The sequence below is a fragment of the Zootoca vivipara genome, chromosome 10, assembly GCF_963506605.1.
Source record: "Zootoca vivipara chromosome 10, rZooViv1.1, whole genome shotgun sequence".
Taxonomy (NCBI): domain Eukaryota; kingdom Metazoa; phylum Chordata; class Lepidosauria; order Squamata; family Lacertidae; genus Zootoca; species Zootoca vivipara.
In genome coordinates, this window is record NC_083285.1 from 41,179,507 (window position 1) to 41,206,715 (window position 27,209).

General features: G+C 42.3%; 2 protein-coding genes across 5 annotated transcripts in view; both read left to right on the forward strand.

The window, feature by feature from the left end:
* The window catches only part of TCF20 (transcription factor 20), a 144,086-nt gene extending 142,720 nt beyond the window's left edge, over positions 1 to 1,366 (forward strand). For all 3 annotated transcript variants that reach the window (XM_060279783.1, XM_060279784.1, XM_035128489.2), the window contains one exon: positions 92 to 1,366. In XM_060279783.1, the coding sequence (XP_060135766.1) occupies positions 92 to 109 (18 nt within the window). In that variant the 3' untranslated portion in view covers positions 110 to 1,366. The remainder of the gene's footprint in view (positions 1 to 91) is intronic.
* A 127-nt stretch (positions 1,367 to 1,493) lies between these two features.
* On the forward strand, positions 1,494 to 25,956 carry LOC118091460 (cytochrome P450 2D14). 2 transcript variants are annotated; one of them, XM_035128491.2, is made up of 9 exons: positions 1,494 to 4,727; positions 10,520 to 10,691; positions 14,455 to 14,607; positions 16,668 to 16,828; positions 16,930 to 17,103; positions 18,878 to 19,016; positions 20,142 to 20,329; positions 21,015 to 21,156; positions 21,875 to 25,954. In XM_035128491.2, the coding sequence occupies exons 1-9, from the start codon at positions 4,515 to 4,517 to the stop codon at positions 22,051 to 22,053; spliced, it is 1,521 nt and encodes a 506-aa protein (XP_034984382.2). In that variant the 5' UTR covers positions 1,494 to 4,514; the 3' UTR covers positions 22,054 to 25,954. The 2 variants fall into 2 exon arrangements, with proteins under 2 accessions (XP_034984382.2, XP_034984384.2); XM_035128493.2 differs by having other exon boundaries at positions 4,580 to 4,727; positions 10,663 to 10,691; positions 21,875 to 25,956.
* The last annotated feature ends 1,253 nt before the right edge of the window (positions 25,957 to 27,209 follow it).

Here is a 27,209-nt window from a genome sequence, read left to right on the forward strand (position 1 = left end):
TGGGCCATGGACTTAAATTTTGCAAACAAGTTAATAAAAATGTTTATCACATGCACATTTTTCTAATGGCAGTGCTTTTCTCCTCTTACAGGTTAAGCTGTTGAGATAAGAAAGCGGTGGACATTCATGATTGGATGGATTCTTTCCCACTGTGCAGTCATGCCCCTCTCTTGATGTGCCTGCCAAAGCCAGCACTTCCTTCATCAACTCTTTCATCACACTTGACCGACAACATCACAGAATATGATCAAGGAGTCTGAACCAGCTGTTTTCATGGACACAATCTCCATAGTGACTATGGGAAGGGGAGGGAAAAGAAAAGAAAGTGGGGGAATTAAAGAGGGAGGGATAAAATATATATATAGATTATATATATAAAGATCTATTTTTAGTCTTGATAGACTTGTTTTAAATGAAAGGTGCGCTATCCCTTTTTATGCATTAAATTGAATTTTTAGGACCCATATATGTTCCAGGTTACTTCTGAACAAGTATAAGTAAAATTCAAACAAGGCCTTTGCAAATGGAACTCAACTTGTTTCAAAAGGAGTTAGGAGCTTGCTTAATCAAACTTGTCTCTTCACTCCAACTTCCACAACAGATAACCCAGGTTTTAAAGAATATGAATTTCCCCCCCTGTATGTTGATGAAATTGTCCGTAGGGGTGGGAGGTGGGAATGAATGGTTGCAGGGAATGGGATGTTTGTATTTGTGTATGTGTGAAAAGGGTTTTTTCTTTTTCTTTTTAAGAAACGCTATTTATTTTTATTAAGAAAGGAAGCACCAGAAGACTCCTATGTCATGTGACTTGTGAAATAAGAGTGGCTTCTACTAGCTTCATATACAGATATTCTGACCTTATTATACGTTACTCTGTACCAAAAGGTGGGGGATTTGCGCTATTCTTGGCATTGACAAATACTCCCAAATCATTCCAAGGAGCTGCTGCCTTTTTGGGGGGTAGTCTGGAGGAGGATGTTGGCTTGCCTGCTAGAAAGGGGCATTCAACAGGAAGTCTGAATGTTGACATAATCAGTGTGTGTTAAGCTGACCAGGAAAATCCAATTAACCCTTCTCTTCTCTGTCTTTTGTTTCCCAAAGGAAGGAAGGGAGAATGTCTATTTAGCAGCCTACACCACATGGTTACTTTTAGTTTGTTTGTACATTGTGTAATTTTTAAACATTTGAGTTTTTTAAAAAACAAAACTTTTTCTCTTGTTAAGGCCTTAAGAAGGGGTTAGTGCATCTTTCAGTGGTCACTCTGCCATGGGAATAAAATAGCTGTTTCACAAACAGTTTTATATAAAAAACTAAAACAAACAAAAAAACCCCACAAAAAAACCTAATAAACTTCATTTTAACCTTGTTTCTTCTGTGGAATGTAATGTATTTTGCTCTTCCTGTCAGTTGCAATTTTTTCCGTGATTGCTGTTTGGGTCATTTGCACACCAACTTAACTCTCTTGGATTTAATATAAGTATGTCTCCATAGCCATCTTGAATGGTCCAGAGAAACTATTCACACTCATATACAGCAAGCTTTCTGAGGGTGTTTTATCTAGCAGAAGCCACCATCAACGATGTCCCTCTATTTTTACAACATTCACACTCCTGGAATTACTCATTTCATCAGGCTTTGGATAGTCCATTGGGGTTGATATTAAAGGTACATGAGCTCACAAATGCCATCTGATTCCTCTGAGACAATGCTGTTTAGCATGGAGGACATCCTATTTCTGACCACTGGGATATTTGCAATTGTTATAGGTACTCAAGTGAGCTTTGCACTTAGATTCCACAATGAAAACTTAGCAATTCAGAGACTACAAAAAAAAAATCCTTCCTTTGTATCCTGATTATCACCACTACTGCATCTGATCCCTTTGCTGCTTCTCACCAATTCCAGTACCTATTTACTACTATAGTATTGGTCCCTGTTCTAGTGACGGCATCTGTGGTCACTAATACAACATTGGCTCCATTTTCAGTGATGACTTTTGCAAGTGGTATTCTATATGCTCTTTTGACTCCCAACACATGATGCCCTTTAATCCAAGAAAGTTCACTACCATTCATTCCTGCCTGGGTTATTTCCAGCTCCTGCTCTGGCACTACGGCTGTGAGGTAGGTAAAGTCAACTCATTCACTATTACATTACATTTGTTTATCCAATGCGAACTGTTAATGTGCTTACCATTCATACACTGGAATTCCCACAATGCTGCTGTTCTGCGAGCTGGGATTTTCTGAGGTTGGGGAATGAAGATAGAATGTCTGAAATCATAGTTTAGTAATCCTGAGGCAAGTTCTCAACAGAAAACCTCTGTAGACGATACCAAGCAGAGTGTAGCATAGTTAAATCTGTCATGCCCAAGGTTCAACAAGCCCCTCCTCTTATAAATGATTCTGTATTCAGAAACCACCTCAGAGATGGCTCCAGTCTTACACTTAATCAAGTCTTCAATGATTCCTAGGCTAAACCACTCCATAATTTGCATCCTGCGAACTGGAAAATATCCACAAGATATAGAAGGATGTGATCGGTGGTAAAGCATATGTGCCATGAAAGGAACAGCCTCACTCAGCTCTTGACAAATGGCTGAAAACTCAATATGCCAGTAAAAGGTTACACTTCAGTTCTTGTCCACTTCTCTTCTGATTGCCAGGTGTATTTGCATTGCATTAGTACCTTCCATGAGAGAAAGCTTCCTGCATCTTTTATCTGTTACAATTTGCAGGCAGGACTGGCTATGATTCTTTTATCCTCCCAAGAGCAGACTGCACATTTGTTCTTTTAGCATTCCAAATCTGCTGTGATTGTGCAATCTGAATTTACTGGTATGCCACTGAAACCCAACTGCAAAATACAGAGTCTGCAAACACCTGAAGTATCCCTAGTCTCAAGTACAAACCTCCACTCTTCTGGGAGTGAGGAGGAGATGGGTGCATGTGTGTGTGTAAAATGGGGTGGGGTTCTTGTGCGTATGATTGAACAAAACAGAAAAAAGGGGAGGAAAGAAAATGGGTGTCGCTGCCTACCGCCTGACTTGAAAACGGTCTTTGTCTAACCTTAACTTCGGAGTTGTTGAAAAGTTTTGTGGGATCTTGAACTTCTCCACAGAACAGTGGAATAAAAATGGAAAAAATAAATGCCGCTGCCTTTATAGCACCCTCACTTGGGAGGGTAAGATGGTGGTAGAATAAAAATGAGCAAACAGGTGGTACCTCGTGGGACAGATTAGTTTTATACTCAGTTGTAAACTTTATTTGAGAAGTTATGAGATTGCTGAACAGCTGGGGAGTGTAGCAAAATGCTTGGCCAGAAATTAGATTTTTGTAAAAGAGTCCCATCTGCTGCAGATAACTTGGTTACAAAATTGAGAGTGTTCTTCAGAATCTTAGGAGGCACAGGTTGCAATCCCATATATATTTACTAGGGCGTAATTTCCATTGAACTCACCAGAAATTTTTGCTGAGTAAACAATCCAGAATGAACACAAAAGAAAACCCCAGTATAATCTATTTGGGGCTTACCTTTTGAGGTAATCATGGTTTATGGGTTGTTTTGTACAGAAGACTGATGCCAACCATACTCTTCTATAATGGGATTTACTCCTCATGAGAAGAGAAGACTCCCTGGAAAAGACCCTGATGTTGGGAAAGATTGAGGGCACTAGGAGAAGGGGGCGACAGAGGACGAGATGGTTGGACAGTGTTCTCGAAGCTACGGACATGAGTTTGACCAAACTGCGGGAGGCAGTGCAAGACAGGAGTGCCTGGCGTGCTATGGTCCATGGGGTCACGAAGAGTCGGACACGACTAAACGACTAAACAACAACAAATGGGATTAGGATTGCAACTTTAGCAAAGGGAGCAAAAGCTAAGTAGAGTAATGATCCTCCTCCTCTCAATTTCCCAATGTTTCTCGTGGGCAAACAAACCTAATGGAGAGGAGAGCAGCCACAACTCCCACCCCCCTTTCAGCTTCTGAAAGCCCCTGTGGAGTCCTGGTGGGACTACAGGAAATCATAAATGACATCCTCCTCAAAATGCCTTCATGAGCAAATAACCTTGCAGAAGGGGACTTTTAAACTGGGCATGTCAGGCCTTTGCAGTGCAATCCTTACCACACTTACTTAGCACTAAGTCCAGCTGAATTGGGGGGGGGGCTTACTTCCATGTAAGTTAGGTTGAGGTTGCAATTTTAGCAAGGGGAGCTAAAATGCAAGGACAACTCTTGTTTACTGACAGCAAGAAGACAGGCTTGTTTCATGCAGGCGGGGCTTTTCTCGGTTGCAACTCCCACAAGATTTTCATTTGTTGCTGTGATAGATTAGCTGTTGAGAAACTTCAGCAGTGAGCTTTTTTCTTGGAAGAGAGCACAGCGACGTGCATAGGAAGGAACAGCAGCTAGAACAACACATACAAGGCCAAAAAAAATTAGAAAGGGGCTGAAAGAGGAGAGGGGAAGGCAAAGGAAAGCAGAAGGGGATTTATCCAGAGAAGAACAAAATCATGGATCTCTTGCTATCATTGCCCTCCCTTTTCACAGCTGTATGGAACAACCCTATGCTGTTGGGGATTTTTCTTGCTATTTTCATCTTGGCCTTTGATTACATGAAGCGTCGGAAACGCTGGAGCCACTACCCTCCAGGGCCAGTCTCCCTGCCCTTCATTGGCACCATATTGCAGATTGACTTCAACAACCCTCATGTTTCTTTTACCCAGGTAAGTGCCTCCTGGGGGCTGGAAAGCAGAAACAAAGCGAGCCTATACATACCCAAACACTTTTCTTATAGGAACTGCACAGTGTAATAAAGGGCATGTCTGGGCAGTATTATCCACACCCTCAGGCTTTATTTGCTGTGCTGAACTTGGAAGGTGGCAAAGCAAAGTTGCAAGCACTTTTTTTTAGAGTGCTGCAATGCTACTTGGACCTTGTGGAGATCAGCACCACCCTGGCCTCTGTCTGCAGTAGGGTTAGGCAGGGAGACCAGAGATCCATGGGGAAATGCAAGGAGTGTGGTGTGTGGACTGCAGGGGAAAGAAATAACATTGTTTCCCATCTGCACCCCTTTCAAACTACTATCTGGAACCACACCCTAGCCTAGCAGTATGAGAAAGGAAGGTGACCACAAATCGTGTCGTGTTGCGGTAAGACCTGGCAACCAAACCCTTGTGTTGTGGGTGGGTATGATTGGATAGCCACAACACCCGATTGGTAGGATCCTTGATGTTGGGTTTAATCTGACCAATGGTACGCTAGCCAAATTGATCAAGGGACCTATATATGCCAATGCACGTGAGCTTGAGCTTTCTCCCTTGGTCAGTGCATCGGAACACCCAGCCCATCTTTCCCTATACTTAGGGCTTGCGCGCTTGACCTTTCTATGCCGTCGTGTGTCGTCTGTTGTTGGGACAGGCACAGCAGGAATTTTCCCCACTTGGCTGATTGGCTGGTGCCCCCATCGTTCAGCCCGGACACTGAGATCCAGCGCCAAGGGCCTTCTGGCAGTTCCCTCACTGCGAGAAGCAAAGCTACAGGGAACCAGGCAGAGGGCCTTTTTGGTAGTGGCGCCTGCCCTGTGGAACGCCCTCCCATCGGAAGTCAAGAAGATAAACAACTACCTGACATTTAGAAAACACCTAAAGGCAGCCCTGTTTAGGGAAGTTTTTAATCTGTGATATTTTAATGTATTTTGGTATTTGTTGGAAGCCGCCCAGAGTGGCGGGGAAAACCCAGCCAGATGGGCGGGGTATAAATAAGTAATAATAATAATAATTTGGGTTTTGCCCTGCCTCGTACCAAATCATCACAACTTGTAGGGTTGTGTATAGGCTCTGGTCCAGGTGATAGGGATGGGGGAACGCTCTCACCATCCCTATGTGAAGGGTATTCCGTTAAAGGAATCCAGGAACTCAATGGTTTGGTCAACCCTGTGAGGGGGTTGTGCCTGTGCCTGAATCCAGGGGGACATCTGGGTGGTGGACATAGCCTGTTCCCAGCTTTCTGCCTATCCAGGTGTTCACCCTAGGCTGACCTATGCTGGTGCCCTAGGTCAGCACTACCTGCAACAGTGCAGGGAGCTAGTCAAAACAGAGCCTATGCAACCACTCACCTGATGTAATCAACAAAGTTGTGGCCTAAATTCTGCCGAAAACCAAACCAAAAATTTGAGTCTTGTGTGAATTTATTTAAGGGGGAGGTTTAAAGGTCTAAACACGCAAATATGCTTCAATTAGGCTTGGAAACACATTTTGCTTTCCATAACTGCTCTAGAGCCCAGAAGACGTGGCACGCTGTAATGGTATTAGAGGCTTCCTCACGAGTAAGCAGCTCCAAACCTCGTGCTTGGTTTTTACAGGGTTTATTGGATACATACATGTATCCAATGTATTACATACATATGTACAAGACAGAGCATCAAAAAGCATGACTGCAGTAGTCCTATCCAGAATCCGGAAGCACCTCCCTTCGTGACTTCCGCCAACACAGCCCCCTGGGGACCTTGAACCTCCTCCGTTGGTCCCTCCTCCTTTCACCCCTTCTCTGTTGGGATGAGGGTGCTGGTGGAGCGCCTTCTCCACTAGAGCTGCTCAGTTGAGGGACCGGCATTGTAGCTTCTGGAACCTCCCCCCCCCTTGAGTGCTTTGATCCACCCTCGGCAGCCCTGTCTCTGGGAACCTCGTCGTCTCAACATCCCCAAGGGTCTGCACCTCCTCCTGAGCCCCCTTCCCACCTTCCGGAGGAAGCTGCTAGGCGCTAGGCTCTGGGGCTCTGGCAGCGTCCGAGAGCCCTCACTCCGATCCACCAGACTCTCCACTGACCCCTTGTAGTCCCCTGACACAGACCAAATAACTCCTGAACTCGTAAGAACTCCTGATTGAGATTTTGTTTTTTTTAGTAGAGGTAACCCCATTTGTGTACGATCAGCACACACATGACCGCTGATGCGTGCACCATTTTTGGCACCGCAAGGGGGCTGTGTGGGCTGGGTTTACTCATCCTAGTGGATCTATCTTATGATTGAACCCTAAGTAAGTTGAGACTAACTTGTTTTATGGATTTCAGTGGGCTTTAAGCCCAGGTAACTTGGGTTTAATCTGGCCCTGCTACTGCAAGTAGGCCTTCCATAACTAGGCATGCAGTAAGCTGGCAATTTACGCGGGGGTTACATTCTTGGGATAAAGCCAAAATCGGGGATAATCTAAAACCATTGGGTTCAGCGGTGGTGGAATTGCCAAAGTCATGTTTCCTGGAACCCCACCCAATTTCCACCCCTTTTTAATTTTTTTGCAGCATGTGTATGGCTGAATGCACACAAATAAAATGTGTGCAAGGTGCAGGTTTGCTGTATTCTGTGGAATTTGAGGGCTGAAAGAGGAGCAAGAATCTTTTCCATTAATGTTAATTTTGTGATCCTGCATTTGTAGGGGATAATCTACCCAGAATGCATGTTTCAAATTATTGCCTAGAGCCTTGGTGAACAAAACTAGAATATTCAGTTAAGCTGCTTGAGGGCAGCAGAGAGCATTTAGTGGTTGTAACCTTTCGTTCTGGAGACTTACTTATATTGCAAAATAATGTTTTTAAGATTTGAAAATGCAAATGCCTGCAAGGAAAATTCTTACTGGTTTTTAACTCTCTGGGCTCATCCACATTTACTTTTTGCCAGTGCTTTTTAAAAAGAAAAAGAAAAGAAAAAAGGTGGCAGCACTCACCGTGGTCGTTACAGTAAACACCACACTTTTAACATTTGGGGGGAAACGGTGCCATTACTGGGTTCCCTTGAGTATCCCCAGAAAAAAAGCACTGCCTTTTGCCACTCATTTTCTAAACACAGGTTTGTGCTTTCCTGGTGCATATCAAAGTCTGTGTTTTGAGCCTGTCACTTTCCACTGGAAAACAAGAAAGAAAGAAAGAAAGAAAGAAAGAAAGAAAGAAAGAAAGAAAGAAAGAAAGAAAGAAAGAAAGAAAGAAAGAAAGAAAGAAAGAAAGAAAGAAAGAAAGAAAGAAAGACGTTGGACCTGGACCTGGAAAGCCTGGACTTGTGCCTAGAAATGTTGAACAAAAGAAAGTGTGGATGAGCCCGTTGTGGAAGTGAAATGAAAGGCTTCTTGTTTTGTTTTGTTTTGTTTTGTTTTGTTTTTTTGTGTGCCACACATGGATTTGCATTCTAGTCACATACTCTCTTTTTAATATTTTGCTGGAAGCCGCCCAGAGTGGCTGGGGTATAAATTATTATTATTATTATTATTATTCCTCCTCCTCCTCCTCCTCCTCCTCCTCTCAGAGCAGTAGGAGTTTTGCATGCAACTGACTGGTCCTCCTCTTTAAAAGGAGTATATGGCACTCTTTAAAAGGAGAATATAAATATAAATATAAATATAAATAAAGCTGATGATCTGAGTTACAGTCAGCTCCAGGTCTTGTTTTTACTGACTGTATAGAGCTTCTCCATCTTTGGCTGCAGAGAATATAATCAATCTGATTTCGATGCTGCCCATTTGGTGATATCCATGTGTAGAGTCGCCTCTTGTGTTGCTGGAAAAGAGTGTTTGTGATGACCAGCTTGTTCTCTTGACAGAACTCTATTAGCCTTTGCCCTGCTTCATTTTGAACTCCAAGGCCAAACTTGCCAGTTGTTCCTTTTATCTCTTGATTCCCTACTTTAGCATTCCAATCCCCTGTAATGAGAAGAACATCCTTCTTTGGTGTCATTTCTAAAAGGTGTTGTAAGTCTTCATAGAATTGGTCAATTTCACTTTCTTCAGCACCGGTAGTTGGTGCATAAACTTGGATTACTGTGATGTTAAAAGGTCTGCCTTGGATTCGTATCGAGATCATTCTGTCATTTTTGAGATTGCATCCCATTACAGCTTTTGCCACTCTTTTGTTGACTATGAGGGCCACTCCATTTCTTCTACGGGATTCTTGCCCACAGTAGTAGATATGATAGTCATCCGAACTGAATTCGCCCATTCCCTTCCATTTTAGTTCACTGATGCCCAGGATGTCAATATTTATTCTTGCCATCTCATTTTTGACCACATCCAGCTTGCCATTATCCATGGTTCTTACATTCCAGGTTCCTGTGCAATATTTTTCTTTACAGCATCAGACTTTCCTTTCGCTTCCAGGCATATCCGCAACTGAGCAACCTTTCGGCTTTGGCCCAGCTGCTTCATCAGCTCTGAATCTACTTGTACTTGTCCTCCGCTCTTCCTCAGTAGCATGTTGGACGCCTTCCGACCTGAGGGGCTCATCTTCCAGCGTCATAACTTTTATATGCCTTTTGTCTTTGTCCATGGAGTTTTCTTGGCAGGGATACTGAAGTGGCTTGCCAGTTCCTTCTCCAGGTGGATCATGTTTAGTCAAAACTCTCCACTATGACCTGTCCATCTTGGGTGGCCCTGCATGGCATAGCTCATAGCTTCTCTGAGTTACTCAAGCCCCTTCACCACGACAAGGCATTGATCCATGAAGGGGCCAAACTCTTTCCACTACTTCCACCAAATCTTAATGTGAATCCTAAAATGAATGAATGAATCCTATGATGATAGTAAGATCCAGGGTAAAAGCTTGACTGTGTGGTTCTAATGAGTGTGAAATTCTTGATGTGAGGTTATTGTGGCTGCCTTGTGTCATGGTCACTTGGAGGAATGAGTGAGGCTGTGCTGGGCAAGATGCTTCTGTGCTTCCTGTGGTCATCCATGAAATGGGTCTGTTACTGGCAGCTTAATTGAATTATAGCTTTATTTGTGATACAGGGTTAATTTGCTCTGCTGGATGTTATGAAACAGTTGCTGGTGTTTATTTTAGCAGAGTACCAAAGTTTAAATTCCGTCCTCTCCAAGGTATCAACTAGCTTTTTTCTTTATTTGTTGGGTAAACGTTTTTTTCCTTGCTAGGCCTTTTCATCTGGCTCCAATAGCGGTTTTCCTTCTCTACATATGTAATTAAGCAATACCGTTGCAAGCAATTCTGCTCCAGGGATTCTGGAACATTGGGCAGAACACATTCTCATGGGCTGGGTTTTATCAATTTAGTCCTTAATTATATATGCTACAACTGTTCACCTCTAAATTGAACTACCACACTGCACTTTGCCGTTGAAGACATTTTGAAAATGTCAAATGGTCCAAAATGCAGCATGCAATGTTAAGATCGGCAGAGGGGTCTTTCTTGGTAGGTCTGCCACCCACAGTAGCAGGGAATGGCAGCCTAGTAGCGGGCTTTTTCTGTGGCAGCCCCACTGAGGTGCATCATTTGCAAAGCTTTGTCCCTATGCTGAAGACTCTCATCTTAGATACTTAAGGTATTTTGTTTTATCAGCCCCACCTCTTCTGTAAAATGAGAACTGCTGTTTTCACTGGCATGGTTTGGCTTGCTTTTGCAATGCTAACTTTTTATCTACCGTATCTATAATTTTTTTATTATGCTGTAACTGGCCCTGGGACTTGACAGAGTAGGATGGGTAAGAAATCTTAATTTTTCCCCCCATTTATTGTCTTTATAGCTAAGTAAGAAATATGGGAATATTTATAGCCTGCAGAACCTCTGGACAAATGTGGTGGTACTGAATGGTTTCAAGGCCGTGAAAGAAGCTTTAGTCAATAAATCAGAAGATTTTGCTGATCGCCCCTTCTTTCCTATCTACAGACACCTGGGATACGGAGAAGTCAATCAAGGTATGTCTGGAGCCCCAAGTTCCTGGAGGAGATGAAAGGGGTTGGGAGTCCCCAGCCACACTTGTCATGCTAGCATTGCAAACGTGACACCAAGTCCCGTTCCCTTAATGCAAAGTTGCACTTGGAGGCTGTGGGGTATTCAGCATTTTCCCTAGAGACCTGTTCAGAAACTACTTATACACATTTCAGGGCATAAATCAAGATTTTGGAAAGGGCTGTTATGACCCCGGACTCCTATTAGAAGCGATCTGAAAACTATGAGGACAGAGAAAACAGGGTCCTTGCAGCTCCCCAGTCAGCAATCATTCAGGAGAAGCTTTCTCCACCTTCTTGCTAAGCCCAGGTTCCACAGGAAACATTCTATCCATGCCAGAACACACATCTGTGTAATAGATAACAGATCCGTTCTAAGCGGGACTTCTCATATATATCTGCCCTGTATGACAAAACTATCCATGTTGGAGCAACTCTTCCATTTTTTAAAAATATTTTTTATTGATTTTAATATAAACAAAAGCAAAACACAACATAGTATATATACTCCGTCCCTCCATCCTCCCTAATCCTTCAACACACACATATAAAACAAACAACTAAATTTTTCAATTCTTATTTTCTTAACATTGTATTTGTGACTTCCTCGAATCTCTTCTTCCTGGTTTTCTTAGTTTCTTAATATAATTATGGCGGATTTTCTGATCTTAACTCAAAATCTTTTCCTTAAAATATTCACTTTATCCTCCTCCTTCTTCGTGCCCCCTCCCCATGGGTCCCCTCCTGCCACGAGAGGAACCCGTGAGGTGCGGCCTTCCAAAGGAGATCCATTTTTGTGTCTGGGTTTCCCTCCACCCCTCCTCCCCCCTCAGAGCACCCCCTGCCACCAGGTGCTTCCGAGTAAAGGGAGGAAGAGAGGTAGCTCTCTGCCCAGACACATATCTAAACATAAAAATATTTAATACAAATCTAAATTTTCTTTTCCCAACTATTCTTCTTTTCCCTCCAGAAAATACAGTTATTATATAGACTCATTTCTCTAATCAAAATCTTAACCTTTACTTTTTAACACTCTCCCTCCCCTCCCCCGACGTCATTCCCCCACTTGAACCAACATTTCCTTTAACATGCCAAGATTTCAGAAACCGTTATTCAATCAGCCTAGATACCTCTTAACTAAAATTCTCATCCCACACCACATCTTTCCCATTTCCAAGTCCAGGCCTCTGTCCCCCCCCCTCCTTCTGCATTTCCCACTCCTCAGTCATGCATCTCCAAATTTCAGTCCTCCAGGCTCCTCCTTTTCTTGAATCTTCATTTCGTTTTGTTGTTCATTGGCCTCATCTTCTTTCTTTTCAAGTCCTTGTTGTGCATCATCCAGCACCTGTTTTTTGTAATCCAACTCAATTTCGGCATTGTTCTCTATTTCTTGCTCTTTATTCTTAATCTCACATTCAAAATTGTCCTCTAAGTCCTGATCTTGAACCACAGTTTCTGTACATGATGGACTGGAATGTTGCAGTTTCTTATGGATGTCTTTCAGTATTTGCAGATAGTCCAGCACAGCCTCCTGGAAGGCTAAGGAGTAAATTGTTTTCATTCTTTCTCTTAACCACAAGCAGACAGGAGATTAGGAGACAAAAGGCACTGGAAATTTCCTCCTGTTACACGGTCGCCTCCATCTTGGCTGTCCTTTCCCATTGTCTTTAACTTCACCATATATCAAATCCTAATTCAGATTGACTTAACTTTAACTTCTTCTTGTAGCAAATTAAACCATTCAACAGCAATTTAGTAGCTTTGTCTAGCTTTTTGACAGCTTTGACAGCTCTTGACAGCTGTCAAAGCACTCTCCCCCTTACTGATCTTGCTGGTCCTCAAGGGGTGCCGACTCCGGGGGGCTGGGAAGGGTTGCCAAAGTCTTTCTTTCTCTCGGGTTCCACAGTCAATCAGTTTCCCTTTCGGCTAGGAATATTTATTGCGCCTCCTGATTGACCATTAGGAAGAGATTGATTTCCGTTTTTTGAATCTCCTCCTGTTTTTCCAAATTGTTGCCAAATTTATCTCAAAGTTCCAATTAGGGGTTCCACTTACTCTTTTTTCCCCCTTGGATTTTCTTTGGAAGAATCCGCCGCTGGCAGACAGAAGACTTGAGGCTTCGCTTCTTGGAGGTAAGCTGACGTCCAAAATGGCTCCCGCGACTCTTCACTCCGCTGGCTCTCAGGGGCTCTACTGATTCCCTGGGCAGCGGAGGAATCGCGAACCGGAGCTCTGCTGGACCTGCGCCCCCAGGACGCTCTTCCCGGGGTTCTTTCGGGGAACCCGCTCGCCCTGCAGATTCCCCCCCCCCTCTGCGATGCCAGGGACCTCGGAGCTCGAGGTCCCTGCGTCTTCTAGCTGGCGCGGCAGACCGGAAGTGTGGAGCAACTCTTGCAATTCCCTACTTCTCAGTGAAACTGGCAATCAGTTTATACTGATTTGGGCTTCAGAGGGAGGGAGTTCTCTGTGCTTCTAACTCTCTCCTTCCTGATCCGCCCTTTGCCAAAGCCAGTTGGAATGGCCCCACATGCTTGTGGGGCAGGGAAGGAAGGGACCCTGTATAGTTAAATTGTGTATTTAATGATTTTTAAAAAATTGTATACCTTATAGTCCCTTTAGGAACTTGCACAACACAACTGTATATTTTTATAATTTTAGATAAAATCATTTAAAAATATTCTCATTGTGATCTGCTGAAATGCTTGTACACATAACACACATAATTTTGAAATTAAAAAAGATACTGAAAAGAAAAAAAATGAGGTCATGGCTTCAGTATATATTTATATAGTTCAGGTCAAAGTGTTCTTTGCCATAAAACTATGGCATAACTGGTATAAGCAGATATCAGAGCTACTTAGGTTCCTTCTTCATGGTAATTTATCTTATCAATGCCAATATTATGGGATAAAGTATTTGTTTATATACCTCAAGAACCGCCCCGGACTCTGTGTTCATAATCTGAAGCCCTTCTTCATGTGCCTCCTCCGCGTGAGGCCGGGAGGGTGGCAACACGGGAACATAGCCTTCTCTGTAGTGATCCCTATTTGTGAAATCCTCTCTCCAGGGAGGTGCATTTGACACCTTCAATATATATTTTTAGGCACCAGGCGGAAACTTTCCTTTTCAAACAGGCCTTGGGCTGATTAATATTCTACAGCCTTTTAAATGTGTCTGCAAGAAGTGAGGGTTATTGTTTTGCTGTTTTCTTTTAATTATTTACTTGTTTTTATTATCTATTCTGTGAACTGCCCTGAGATATTATGATGAAGGGTGGTGTATTAATTATTATTATTATTATTATTATTATTATTATTAAATAATGTAGATGAGAAATCATATATTTTACAGCTTTTTTCAGGTGATATTAATAAGCAGTTCAAGCTGAGGCCTTGCCAATTGACATATCAGAAGCAGTATGGCTTATTAGGCCGAAGATGGACTCCAAATCCAGCTTCCTACTGGTGGTTTTAACTGTACATAAGATGGGGAATAAAAGAGAAGAGGGCTTAGCAGCTGAAGGCTGCAGAGCCAAGGTGTTCTCACAGTTGCTAATGAAGAGGCAAGAGAATAGGCTGTATGGGTGTCAGGGAGCTGGCCATCCATGTGTCTTCCATTTGTCATGGTGGCCCTGCCATGAAATTTGTTGGTGACCAAGGGTCATCCAGCAAGGTCTTTAAAATATAATGTACAAGCAAAATGCAATTTTTCCCCCTCTTCATTTTTTCAGGACTGGTGATGGCACAGTACGGCCAAGCCTGGAAGGATCAGAGGAGATTCACGCTCACCATACTGAGAGACTTTGGAATGGGAAAGAAATCTCTGGAGCAGCTGGTGACTGAGGAAGCTGGACATTTGTGCTCATTTTTTAGTTCTAAGGAAGGTGTGTTAAAACTAGGAAAACTGGGAAGGGCAAAGGGCGATACCTTTAAAAAGCAAGTAGAAGATGCAGGTGGATGGTTATCTCCATCATAAAAATGGATGGGGCATTTCCTATAACACGAATATTTCTTCCCTCACTACTTTCATTGTGTCTTTGGAGCATTTGCATCTTCCTGGGATCAGGATCAGTCCTTCCTCCAGTTCTGGCATACTGACAAGGTCTTGCTTCTTCTGATGACCCAAGTAATATACTTTAAGAAAGGGTAATACATCTGAGTGTAGGACAGTAATGTGTGTTTCTCTTACTTCTGTAAGGTTTTCATTCCAGAAAGTTATTTGTGCAATTGACTTTTCATAAAGAAATTAGTTATCTACTGCCATAGGGACATACAGTGGTACCTCGGGTTACAGACGCTTCAGGTAACAGACTCCGCTAACCTGGAAGTAGTACCTCAGATTAAGAACTTTACCTCAGGATGAGAACAGAAATCGCGTGGCGGCAGTGGGAGACCCCATTAGCTAAAGTGGTACCTCAGGTTAAGAACAGTTTCAGGTTAAGAACGGACCTCCAGAACAAATTTAAGTTCTTAATCCAAGGTACCACTGTAGTAGGCACCTACAGCAAGAGTTCAGATTAAGAATCAGGCTGATTAAGACCGAGGGTGGGCAAATCTGTCAATATCAGTTTCTCCCAGTTTCTCATTCTTCGAATCTTAAGTTCAGTTGACATTTCCACATCTGCTTTACCACCCAAAAGCAACATCCACTGACCTATTTTTATTACTTATCATTTAAAGTGCAGCTAACATTTTCTAGGCATTACAAAAGTTTAGAAAATTAGAATGTTAAAAGATAAGAAAAGAAGACAGCAACTGCCTGCAGGTTTATATCCTACCGGTAATAGACAGAGCCCAAGTGGAAAAAGGGATCCTTGAGGAAAGAAGAAAACATGCAAACTCAGGCACCAATTCTTAAAATTAAACCATTTGATCAAGAAGCAGGGCTAACAAATTGTGGCAGGTTTCTCAGCCAGCCAATGGAACAGCCCTTCTGTCCCACCCCCTGAGTGACAGCCTAGCAGAATGGCTAGTAATAAATGCCAGTTCAAGTAGTTGATGACCAGTGATAAGTTAGGCTGTAATAAGTGATTTTTTTCTACTTTCGCAATGCCTCAGCTGCTTTTTAGAGACACTCAGGACCTTTGCTCAGTCATCAGCTCAGCCTCCTCAGAACTTGTATTTTTTAACTTACCATATTGGCACAAATATAAGCCTCACTTTCCCCCCAAATTCCAACCGTAAAAAGTTTAAGTGCGGCTTATATTCGCAACCTTACAGTATGCAGCCAGGATTGTGGGGCAAACAGCGCCAGGAGCGGGGCAAAGCAGCACCCACCCAGCGCATAGTCCCCCATCCTCTCCCCCAAGGCTGGGAAGGGAGAGAGCAAGGAAGGGGAAAGCCTGTCGGCAACTCATCGCAGCTCCCCCCCCCAGCCAGGAACAGTGAGGAAGGGGCTTATATTTGGGTGTTTCCCCCCCCCTTCAATTTTAAAAGTGTGGCTTATATTCTGGTGTGGCTAATATTCAGGCCAATATGGTGCTCATTTATTAAACTGATCAAACTGTCAGTAGTCTGAGCATGGGCGTAGCCATGATTTTTGTCAGGAGGGGGCAGAACCTCAGATTTGTATTGGTTTGTATTGATTGGGGGGGGCAGCTGGCCTTCCTGCCCCCCTGGTTACGCCCATGAGTCTGAGAGAAAAATATCAAGTCTGTGTATGCTATATAGGTTTTTGGATGAATTCTTACTTAGGAATTTCTGTGGATTTAGGATGGATTTTTCAATACAGTTGATGAGTATTGGTTGCAGAGGATAAAATCATTGAATTTTTCGTTGGAAGGGACCAGAAGGGTAATCTAGTCCAACCCACTGCAAGGCAGGAATATTTTGCCCAATGTGGGGCTCGAACCACCAACTGTGGGATTGAGAGTCTCATGCTCTACTGAGCTATACCAGTTGGATGTGTCCTAATATCATTTTTGGGCTATTCTGTCCTTTTCAGGTCAATCATTTAATCCTCACTATCTCATAAACAATGCAGTTAGCAATGTGATCTGCTTCCTCACTTTTGGCAATCGTTTTGACTACGAGGATCAGAAATTCCAGAGTTTACTTCATCTCCTTGAACAGTCCATGAAGGAAGAAACTGGACTTCTGCCACAGGTAAGATAAGTTGTTTTGGAGGCAGGGTGATTATGCTTATGTGACTGTTAGATCGTGGGTCTGATTAATATTTACTATTATTATTATTATTTTGGCATCAGGTTCTTAATTCACTGCCTTTTTTGATGCACATCCCTGGAATGACGCACAAAACCTTTCGTCATCAAAAGGAATTTATGGACTATTTAGGTGAAATTGTGAATGCACACAAAGAAACTTGGTGTCCTTCCTCCAAGCAAAACATCACTGAGGCATTTTTGGAAGAAATTGAGAAGGTGAGGTGCATTTCATTTATGTAACAAATATTTATAAACTACTACATTTTTAGGGGGGAAAACAAAGAGGTTGTACAGAATATATAACCCAATAAAACAAAACATAATACCATTTCAAAAACTGCTTTGGGGAAAAAAAAGGTACATGGCTGACTGAGATTGCCACTTTGGGAAGACTTGTAAACAATTTACGCAAAATTTGCAATTCATTGGTAGACCTCTAATATCAGGAGGAAGTGAGTGCCACCATGCTAGATGCCCTGCTCCTAGCGATGGTGGAGTGGACCTCAGAAGCATGTGGCACCACCAGGAAGGCCTCTTCAGATGACCTCAGTGACTGAGCAGGTTGATAAGGTAAAAGGCAATCTCTCAAGTAATCAGGTATCAATGTGTTTATAGCTTTATTTACCAATAACGGAACCTTCAACATGACCCAGTAGCAGGTAGGCAGCCAAGGCAGAGAGTACCATTGTTTTAACAAGCATGTATGCTTATGATAGGTTGCACCACTTAGCAACCTAGCTGCAGGGTGTTTTAAAAAAATAAATATTTTTATTTTCTAAAGGAAATAATAATAGAGCTGTTGAATTCGAAGGGGCCCCAAGTGTCATCTAGTCCAACCCCCTGCAATGCAGGAATCACAGCTAAAGAATCCCTGGCAGCAGTTGCAGTTTTGGGATCCACCTTATGTGCTGCCTCTCGTAAAGTGCACTGCAGTAATCCAGCTACCAGTACCTGAGCCACCATGGCCAAGCTATCTCTGCCCAGGAATAGTTGCAGCTGACATAGCACCTGAAGCTAGTAAAGGTTGCTCCAAGCTACTGAGGCCATGTGCGACTCCAGCAACAACAATGGATCCAGGAGTCTCCCCAGGCTGTTCACTTCCCGAATGCTTCAGGGGGGATGAAACCCCGTGCAGAGCAGCCAATTGACATATCTCCCAGCCTTGGGAACGGCTCAGCTACAAGCCTTCCATCTTTCCAGGTTTCCATCTCAGTAGGTGATCTAGGTCTTCCAGAGTTTGCCTTAGAAATATTGGAGATGAAATGCAACCTGTTAGTTTGTCTTGTATTAGAATATGCCAAGCAATAGGATTAAGCTGGATATTGCCAGGTTACATTTGTGGACAGAACTGTAGCATGGATGCTCTGCTGGCATGATCGGCAATGGCTGTGTCGCACTGGGAAGCTCAGTCATGTATGTCGCAGCACTATTGCGTGGAATTCTCTAACTGTTCCTTAAAACAGCTCCTCCCCGTGCGGAGCCTTCTCCTTCTCCCCTGTAATCTTTGTGCTGTAAGTCCCTATGCGCTGCTACACACTCCACACCATTTGGCTAGGTAGGAGTGAGAAATGTCTAAAATGATGCTGCCACATTATGGGCAGTGCTCCTACATGCCTCAGGGGAGAGGGAGAGAACTAGTACAGTGGTACCTCAGGTTACAAACGTTTCAGGTTACAAACGCTTCAGGTTACAAACTCCGCTAACCCAGAAATAGTACCTCAGGTTAAGAACTTTGCTTCAGGATGAGAAGAGAAATTGTGCTCTGGTGGCGCAACGGCAGCAGGAGGCCCCATTAGCTAAAGTAGTGCTTCAGGTTAAGAACAGTTTCAGGTTAAGAACGGACCTCCGGAACGAATTAAGTTCGTAACCAGCGGTACCACTGTAGTAATGTTTTTGGCAGCAACTCTATGGAAGGATTAATGTGTACTTCAGGCCTCAGGAAATTCCTGGCAAACATCTCTTACATTCTACCTGTATACTGTCTCCTCAGAGAAAGGGCGAAAACAGTAGTTTCAATTACCAAAACCTCCCTCTGATTATTGCTGACCTGTTTGCTGCTGGCACGGAGACCACCACCACTACCTTGCGCTGGGGCCTGCTCTACATGATCCTCTATCCTGACATCCAGAGTAAGAGCCATTGCTGGGTATTGTTTTAGGGACCACCTCTCTGTGCATGAAGGTCTTGGGAGGAAGCCCTGCTTCTACCTGCTGAGTCAGATGGATCAGGGCACAGAGTAGAGTTTTCTCTATAATGGCCTTATTACTGTAGAATCCTCTCCCTTAGGAAGCCTACCAGAGCATGACAAGGTGAGCTTTGAGATGGTACTGTAAATCCTTCCTTTTCGCGAAAGTTTTCCGGGGCTGGGGGAGAATATATCCCATCTTTGGACCATAAAACGGTCTGTAAGGCAATTCAAAAGTATAAAATAACTACAAATAAGTGCGATAACAATATAATAAGTACAGTAAGTACATTAACAATATAAATTAATAGAATAAAGAAAAGCATCAACAGAAGAAGTAGAATCTATTCAAATAGCAGAGAGGAAATCAGATTGGTACTGGTGAGACTTAATATATTGCTGCGTTTCTAGACACAGTTCTGTGCCTTGTGTCCACATACTTTTTTTGCCTCTGCACTTTCCCCATTGAATCAGTGCAAACAGAAATCCCCAGAAAACACAATTTTTCATTTGTTTTGATTCAGCATTTAAAAAGTGAATTTTCGCGGGGAGAGCAGCGGGTGGTGGACACACACACACACAGCACTCAGAAACTGTGCTTTAAATTGCAGGCCTGTGCCTTCAAAGTGTGGGGCAAAAGCTATCTTCTATCAAATCTCTCCAGCTTTCACCGAACTCTACAATTTAAAGTATAAATAAATTTCACATAATACACAGAACGGCATAGGCTAATACCTGCGTTATTAATTTTGTGTGGGGGTTATCTTAAAATTATTGATTTTTGTAATGTTCACAAATAAAATATATTTCCAAATAAACATACATACATAAATATGCATTGATATATAAATAAAAGAACGTACACTGTACAGTACAAAGTAGAACCCAATTCTAGAACTGTGTTGGAGCTGATCTAGATGTTCCCTCCATCCCTGGAAAAACAGTGTTGAAAGATCTGCAGTGAGACAACTCATGCATTCTTCTTGGTGTAAAGAATGTTTAGATCTCCTTGTTTTTCCCATTGTTAGTTGCAGCACATTGTAAGTTACATCCTTCTCTTATTTTCCAGGTAAAGTCCAAGAAGAAATTGATGCAGTGATTGGTAGGAACAGATCTGCCACATTGGAGGACCAGGCAAATATGCCTTACACTCATGCTGTAATCCATGAAACTCAACGCTTTGCGGATATTATTCCTGCTGGCATACCCCATAGCGCATACCGTGATACAGAGGTGGAAGGCTTCTTCATCCCAAAGGTGTGATGGGTTGGAGGGAAGATATAGTGAAAGAGAGCAAAGAGTTATGTAAATAGATAATCAGAAAAAAAACAAAAACAAAGCTCTTTGCCATTAATATTGAATATACCCGATGTCAGGCCTTTGAAGCATAATGAGAATGTGGACTCTTCTTCATTGGAGGTTTTAAAGCAGATGTTGGATGGCCATCAGTCATGGATGCTTTAGCTGAGATTCCTGCATTGGACTAGATGATCCTTGCGGTCCCTTCCAACTCTACAATTCTATTAATATCCTCTGACCTGACAAAAGTATGACCCTAGTACAATTTTACCTTGGAAATCAGACTTGTAAGCGTCAGCCAATTTATAACATTCCATGCATCTGCTTGAAAGTAGTAGAATAGTTGGGACTAGGAAAATATTTCAGCTCACATTTACATGTTGAAAATAGACGAAAAATGCTGATGAAAAAGATGTATTAATATAATTTAACATTTAAATAATTTCTAATTGAGTTTTTAGCATCCAAGCCTGGGAAGTACAACATTTTGGGAAATAATATTGAGGTGGATTGGATCTAGGTGCAGATTTTATGTTCTGCTCTGTCCAAAAGAAATAAGAGATATTAAACAAAAAGAGATGATGACTCTGCTTTTTTTGTCCATTATTCTAAATCACATTTATTTCTGGGGGGATATTTTTAGGGTACCACAATCGTGACCAACCTGTCATCCGTGCTAAAAGATGAAGCCATGTGGGAGAACCCGCATCAGTTTTGGCCAGAGCACTTTCTGGATGCCAATGGACAGTTTGTCAAGCGAGAAGCTTTCATACCTTTCTCAGCAGGTAAATTGAAAGGGAAGAAGAGTTTGTGAGGAACCATCACTTCCCTGCCTTCACCAGAAAAAGGGTATTCTCTATGGGTTCAAGTCAGCCTGTTCCATTGTTATGATCAGATGATCAGTTTTATCAGCATCAGAAATCATATTAGGCTCTGCACAGACCAAAACTTTGCAGAGAGCTGGGGTTGGTTTTGTAGAATTGTCATCAGGCATTCTGGATGGGAAATCTTCTGGGAACCTCTTGAGCTCTTCCAACCCCAAACCATTTTTATTTTTATTTTTTTGCAGCAAAAGCAGATTGATATCAAATATATTACAGTGCTGGCCCTGCCATTAGGCCAATTGACCAGGTCAGTGTAGGGAACCTGGTTTGGGGCATCATGAAAGGGCAAGGAATTGGTTATTATTATTATTATTTGTATTGTATTTTTACTCTTAGGGGAGAGGTCCTTATGGTACTCTGTCTCAGGCACCAAGTATAGGTATTATGAACTTGACTGTGTGGGGCTCTGTTTGGTTTTGTACCTTAGGCAGCAAAAGTTCAGAAGGAAAATGAGTTGGTCAGGCTTGCTGTTGTAATTTTACATATCTTTATCAAGCTATTGCATAAGCATCACAAAGCTGTCAGGTTAAGAGGCAGGGTGGAGATAGGAAGGACCTTCTTGTAACAGATTTGAACGAACCAGGATTGACATTTTGGTGTCATTGTTCTTTCCCCTCAGGTCGTCGTATCTGTCTTGGAGAACAATTGGCTAGAATGGAGCTTTTCCTCTTTTTCACCAGCCTCCTGCAGCATTTCACCTTCCATATTGCAGAAGATCACCCCAAACCAAGAGAAGATGGGTGTTTCGCTTTTACACTCGTCCCACATCCTTATCATATCAAGGTTGTTTCAAGATGAGTGCAAGCACTTGCACAAACACACTTCTACATTTTGAGTTTGTCATTCACGGTGCAAATTACCTTAAAGATATAGGACTGCTGAATCCATAAAGTAATAGATCACAGTAGCTCATTTACTGATTCTTCCTTTAGCAAGAATCACATTTATGATTTTTTCCCCCTTTCCCCCTTTCTCTTTTCTTTTTCTTTCTAAATAAATACAGTTTTCATAGAATCATAGAATCTTATAGTTGGAAGGGACCCAGGGCCATCTAGCCCAACCCCCTGCAATGCAGGAATCTCAGCTAAAGCATCCATGGCAGGTGGCCATCCAACCTCTGCTTAAAAACCTCAAAGGAAGGAGAGTCCACCACCGCCCGAGGGAGTCCGTTCCACTGTCAAGAAACTCGTACTATTAGAAAGTTCAGGAATGCCATCATCCTCCTGAAGGTGCGAGAGTGAAGAGCAGCTCTTACTGTCAGAAAGTTTTTCTGTGTGTTTAGTCGGAATCCCCTTTCTTGTAACTTGAATCCATTTATTTGAGTCCTACTGTCCAGAACAGGAGAAAACAAGCTTGCTCCATCTTCCATGTGACAGCCCATTAGATATTTGAAAATGGCTATCATATCTCCTCTCAATCTCCTCTTTTCCAGGCTAAACACAACCAATATATATAAATAACAATATATATATAAACAATATATATAACAATTATATACAACAACAAAAATATATAACAAAAATATATAACAATTACAAAAAAGAATAAAAAGGTACAAAACCAAAATACCAGCTTGCCTCCCTCCCCACTCCAGGACAGATCAATCTAGTTAAGCTTGCCCAAGTCCAATCTGTTATTTCAGTAGCTGCCATCCTTCAGGGTTATCAGTAAAGTATTTGTTAAAAGGATGCCACATTTCAACAAAACCATCTACATAATTTGCATTATTAAATGCATGTAATCTGAATGCTAATTTTTCTTATACAGCAGTAGACCATACATTCTGTTTCCAAACAGAGATACACAGACTTTCCAATCCTTTCCAATTCTGTGCCTTTAGTAGATGTGCTGCCACTAAAAGTAAAGTGGTTAGTTCTTCATAAGAAAGGTCAGATTCCCCTTCTTTAAAAACAGTTAACAGTCTCAAACTTGGGGTATATTCCACATGCTGACCTGTAATATAGCTTATTTCTGTAAATACCTTCTGCCAGAAGGGCTTCATATGATCATACATCCACCACACGTGCAATGTTGCAATGTTGTACCTATATTGTTGCGGCCTCTCCAACACAATGGTGGGATGGTTTTATTAATATAGCTACACCATAATGGTGTCAAATGCCATTGGTTTGGTAATTTAAATGTATTTTCTCATATCTGAGTTGATACTCATTTTAGTGGTTTTTTAGCCCACAAATTATTCCAATCCACCTCCGTAATGTCTATCCCTAGATCAGATTCCCGTTGCTGTTTCACAGAATTACATCCTCCAATTGTTAACTCATTGATTATTTGATACAGTATAAAGGGTTTTTTTTGTATATTCATTTGTATGTAAAATCAAATTTTCAAATGATGTTTAATGTCTTGTGGCATGCGCTTTAACTTCAGAATTTGATATAAAGCACACTATATGATGAACATAAAGACAATTTACACACTGCATTCCAATTTATATCATTATTTGTTCAGCAGATATAAGTGAACCACTTTCAAATAAATAAATTAGTACATGAAGATCTTTCTCCATTTCTGAAGAGCATGTTCTTTTCCTGTCATATGAAAAAGTGGATGCAGTACAAAAGGTATCAACGGTGAGATTGAAGGAGCTAATTTAGGTGTCCACATCTTCCAAACTTTCAGATCTGACTTTGTAAATGGATTGATTATCGAATCAAACATATTTTTATTGTGTATTAAAAATGATAGACTCGGTAGTCTATATATTTCTATCAAATGCCATTTGCCGCCATGTTTTATCATTTGCATTTTGTATTGTTCCAATTACATTTTGAATATGGTTAACATCCTGATATTTTGTAAATGAGATAAAGCAAGACTCTCCACCCCTGAGACTGCTGATATATTTCAGCTAATTGTAATCTGGGTCTTTTACCCTAGTAATCAAAGTTTACTATCATCCTTTGGCATTTTAAAAAAAATCTCAGTGGAAATACAGATGAGTATAGTCTGAAACAAAAACATAATTTTTGGTAGAACCATCCTTTTCACTGAAGACACTCTTCCCACCCATGATAACTTCAACCTGGACCAGTTTTTGAAATCTTTCTTAATACAGTATTTCTTATTAATGGCAGAAAAAACATTTGTGTGCATGTGTTGTTGTTGTTGTTTTGCCAAAAATATGTTTGCATATCATTATGTTCAGTGGGTTAGTGGGTTGGGGACATGTGCCAGAAGAGGACCCGAGATGGAGTTCCTGGGATGTCACTATAGGCTAGCTAAGTAAGGGGAGATGCGGTGTGGGGCGACAACCAGGTTGGTTGAGGAGAATGGATAACAGATGGTTAAAGGTGGTTACCCCTTCCAGGCTGCCCTGCACCTGACAGGACTTTGGTAACTAAGCCATCGAGCCTTCCTGCTTGGTGGTGCTGTTGCTAAATGCCAGGTCATTTCGCAAGAAAATATATCTCATCCATGATTTGATTGTGGATGATGTGGTTGACCTGGTATGAATTACCAAGACTTGGGTGGAGGTGTTGTGTGGGCCAAACTTGAACCAGCTATGTCCACCCTGGTACTCGGTGCAATATCAGTATAGCTGGAGATTTGAGGGGTTGGATCCATGCCACTGAAGATTCCACTTCATCAGAAAAGCAATTCATCTGGGAGCTGGATATCAGGGCTTTTACTTGGGGTTCAGCCAGCAAAACAACACAGAATCTTAGTATACTGCCCACTCCACTGCCCAACAACCTCCCTGACTGAGCTAGTGGAGGCAGTCTTTAATGTGGCTTTGAAAACAATAGTCTTGGGCCTATGTCTTTTGCAGTCTGGTTTAAGAGCTTGTGGCCACCATGGGGCTGTCTCAATGCGCTGTAGCCCCAGTTCATATCCCAGGTCACACTTGGTCTGGTTTTCACCACAGGATGTACTGGAAGGGCTACAGCAGTAGTCAAAATTAGTGTCACCTTGCTGTCACAGACATATCACTTCCTGGTGTAATTTGGAATGGTTGTGGAAGGTCCTGTTTGTAGGGATGGGGAGCCTATTGAGATGGCCCATTTCCAGAGAATGGAATCTGCAAGAGCACTGAGTCCTCTTGGGGAGCTTCCAGTTGGCATATTAAGCGCCCCTGCAAGGTCCTGGCCCCACTGTGGAAAAGTGAAAGGACCATTGACACACAGAATCACAGAATTGTAGAGTTGGAAGGGACACCCAGGGTCATCTAGTCCAACACCCTGCAATGCAGAAATCTCAACTAAAGCATCCATCACTACTAAATGCCATTTCTGGCACTGTGGAGCTTAGAGTGCCCCTGGTTTTCTCAAGAACTTGGGGCAATGAAACAGACCAGCTGATGGCTGATGTCTCACAGCAACTATGACCAAGAACATTCAAGAGAAACATAGCCATACCTACCAGCAGTGGACCGTGTGGTAGGGCACTGCCCATTGAAGGCATTGACTGGGCCAAGGCCCTTCTGAATTCTGGCACCTCCTTGCCCTGGCTAAACATGTCTACCCCTGGAATTCTCACTGCTTGGAGAATTGAGATGGGAGTTTTGTAACAATATGAAGTTGAAGTACTGCTGTCTGAGGATAGCTTAATCCTGTGAGAGCTGGGGAGATCACCCAACAGAATAATACAGTAGTCTTGCCCGGGCTTTGTGGCAGTTTGGGAAAGATACGAAGCTCAGTGAAAGCATATGTCCTTAACACTGTAGCCACATGACTGAATCTGAAGGAAGTCTATCCCAACCCTTATGTGTGATAAGTTGGACTCAAAGGTGAAAGGGATCTATTTCTTCCTCATGCCATATCTGTGGGGAGTGTCGGACTACTGAACCCTGAGTGACATTGTGCTTTTAAATATATATGTAGAAATCTGATAAAACTCCAGGTTCTTATCTTCTTGTCCCTGTTTTACCTTGCAGCTCATGCTTATCCTGGAACTGGCCCTATCTGAAGAGGAGTGATTTTCAGTGGGAAAATGACTGGCAAAGTATCTCTACCTGGCTCAGTTTTAATTGGCTTGGTATTTGTTTATTTTGTTTGGGGGGGGGAATATAGCTCGCTTTATCAGAAAGCTCTTAAGTGCTGTACAGTAGAAAATCAGCAGAACTTTTAAGAACAAATCTACGTAACTAAATTATATGCATTAAATAATAATAGGTTTCTGAAATGAAAAGGTTTTCAGCAAGCATCTAAATCAGAATAGTGAGAGCACCTGCCTAATGTCAAGGGAGGCCTACAGGGAGGTCTTTTAGCTGCCACGCTGAAAGATCAACCAACAAGTAGGGAATTAATACTATACGTCTCTTCTAGAAGTGTAAGTTTATGAGCTTTCTTGACCAGTGTTCAGAAAAAGCTGTTGTTATTATTTTTTGGCCTTGTCTCCCACTTCCAAATGATGGTTTATGTATGCTGACAGTGCTGCATTCACGTGCATTATTCCATTGCTCACCTCAATTTCACTCACCCACTTCACAGAGCTAACCATGGTGTAGAGCTGCTTGGAAATTCAACAGCCCCGCATCCCTAGAGGCACAGCCGGGGAGGACAAGAAGCTTTAGATATGAGCAGGGAGGGGACAACACAGCAACCACATGAAATATTGGAAAGAAACAAGAATATGACCCAAATAGAAAGGATATTCACCAAATGAAACACTGAATGGATGGTTGGCAGGAATGTTGGGGTGTTCCAGTGAAAACAGAAACAGGAGTGGAAATTGCAAGTGCTTGCGCCTTTGCCCCATGTCCCATCCACTGAATAAAATCAGTACATACCGTACATGGGTGTGTGTGTGTGGTGGTGGTCATATTCCAGGGATAGAGTGCAATGCTGAAATTGCATATAGTAAATATGGTAGCTCCACATACTCTTATTTAAACTGCCACTCTTCTTTTGCTGGTGTTTCTCTTTCCGTATTTGCACATAGGCTACATGATTCTTGCAGTGGTGGTTGCATAGAGGAAGAGACAAAGTACC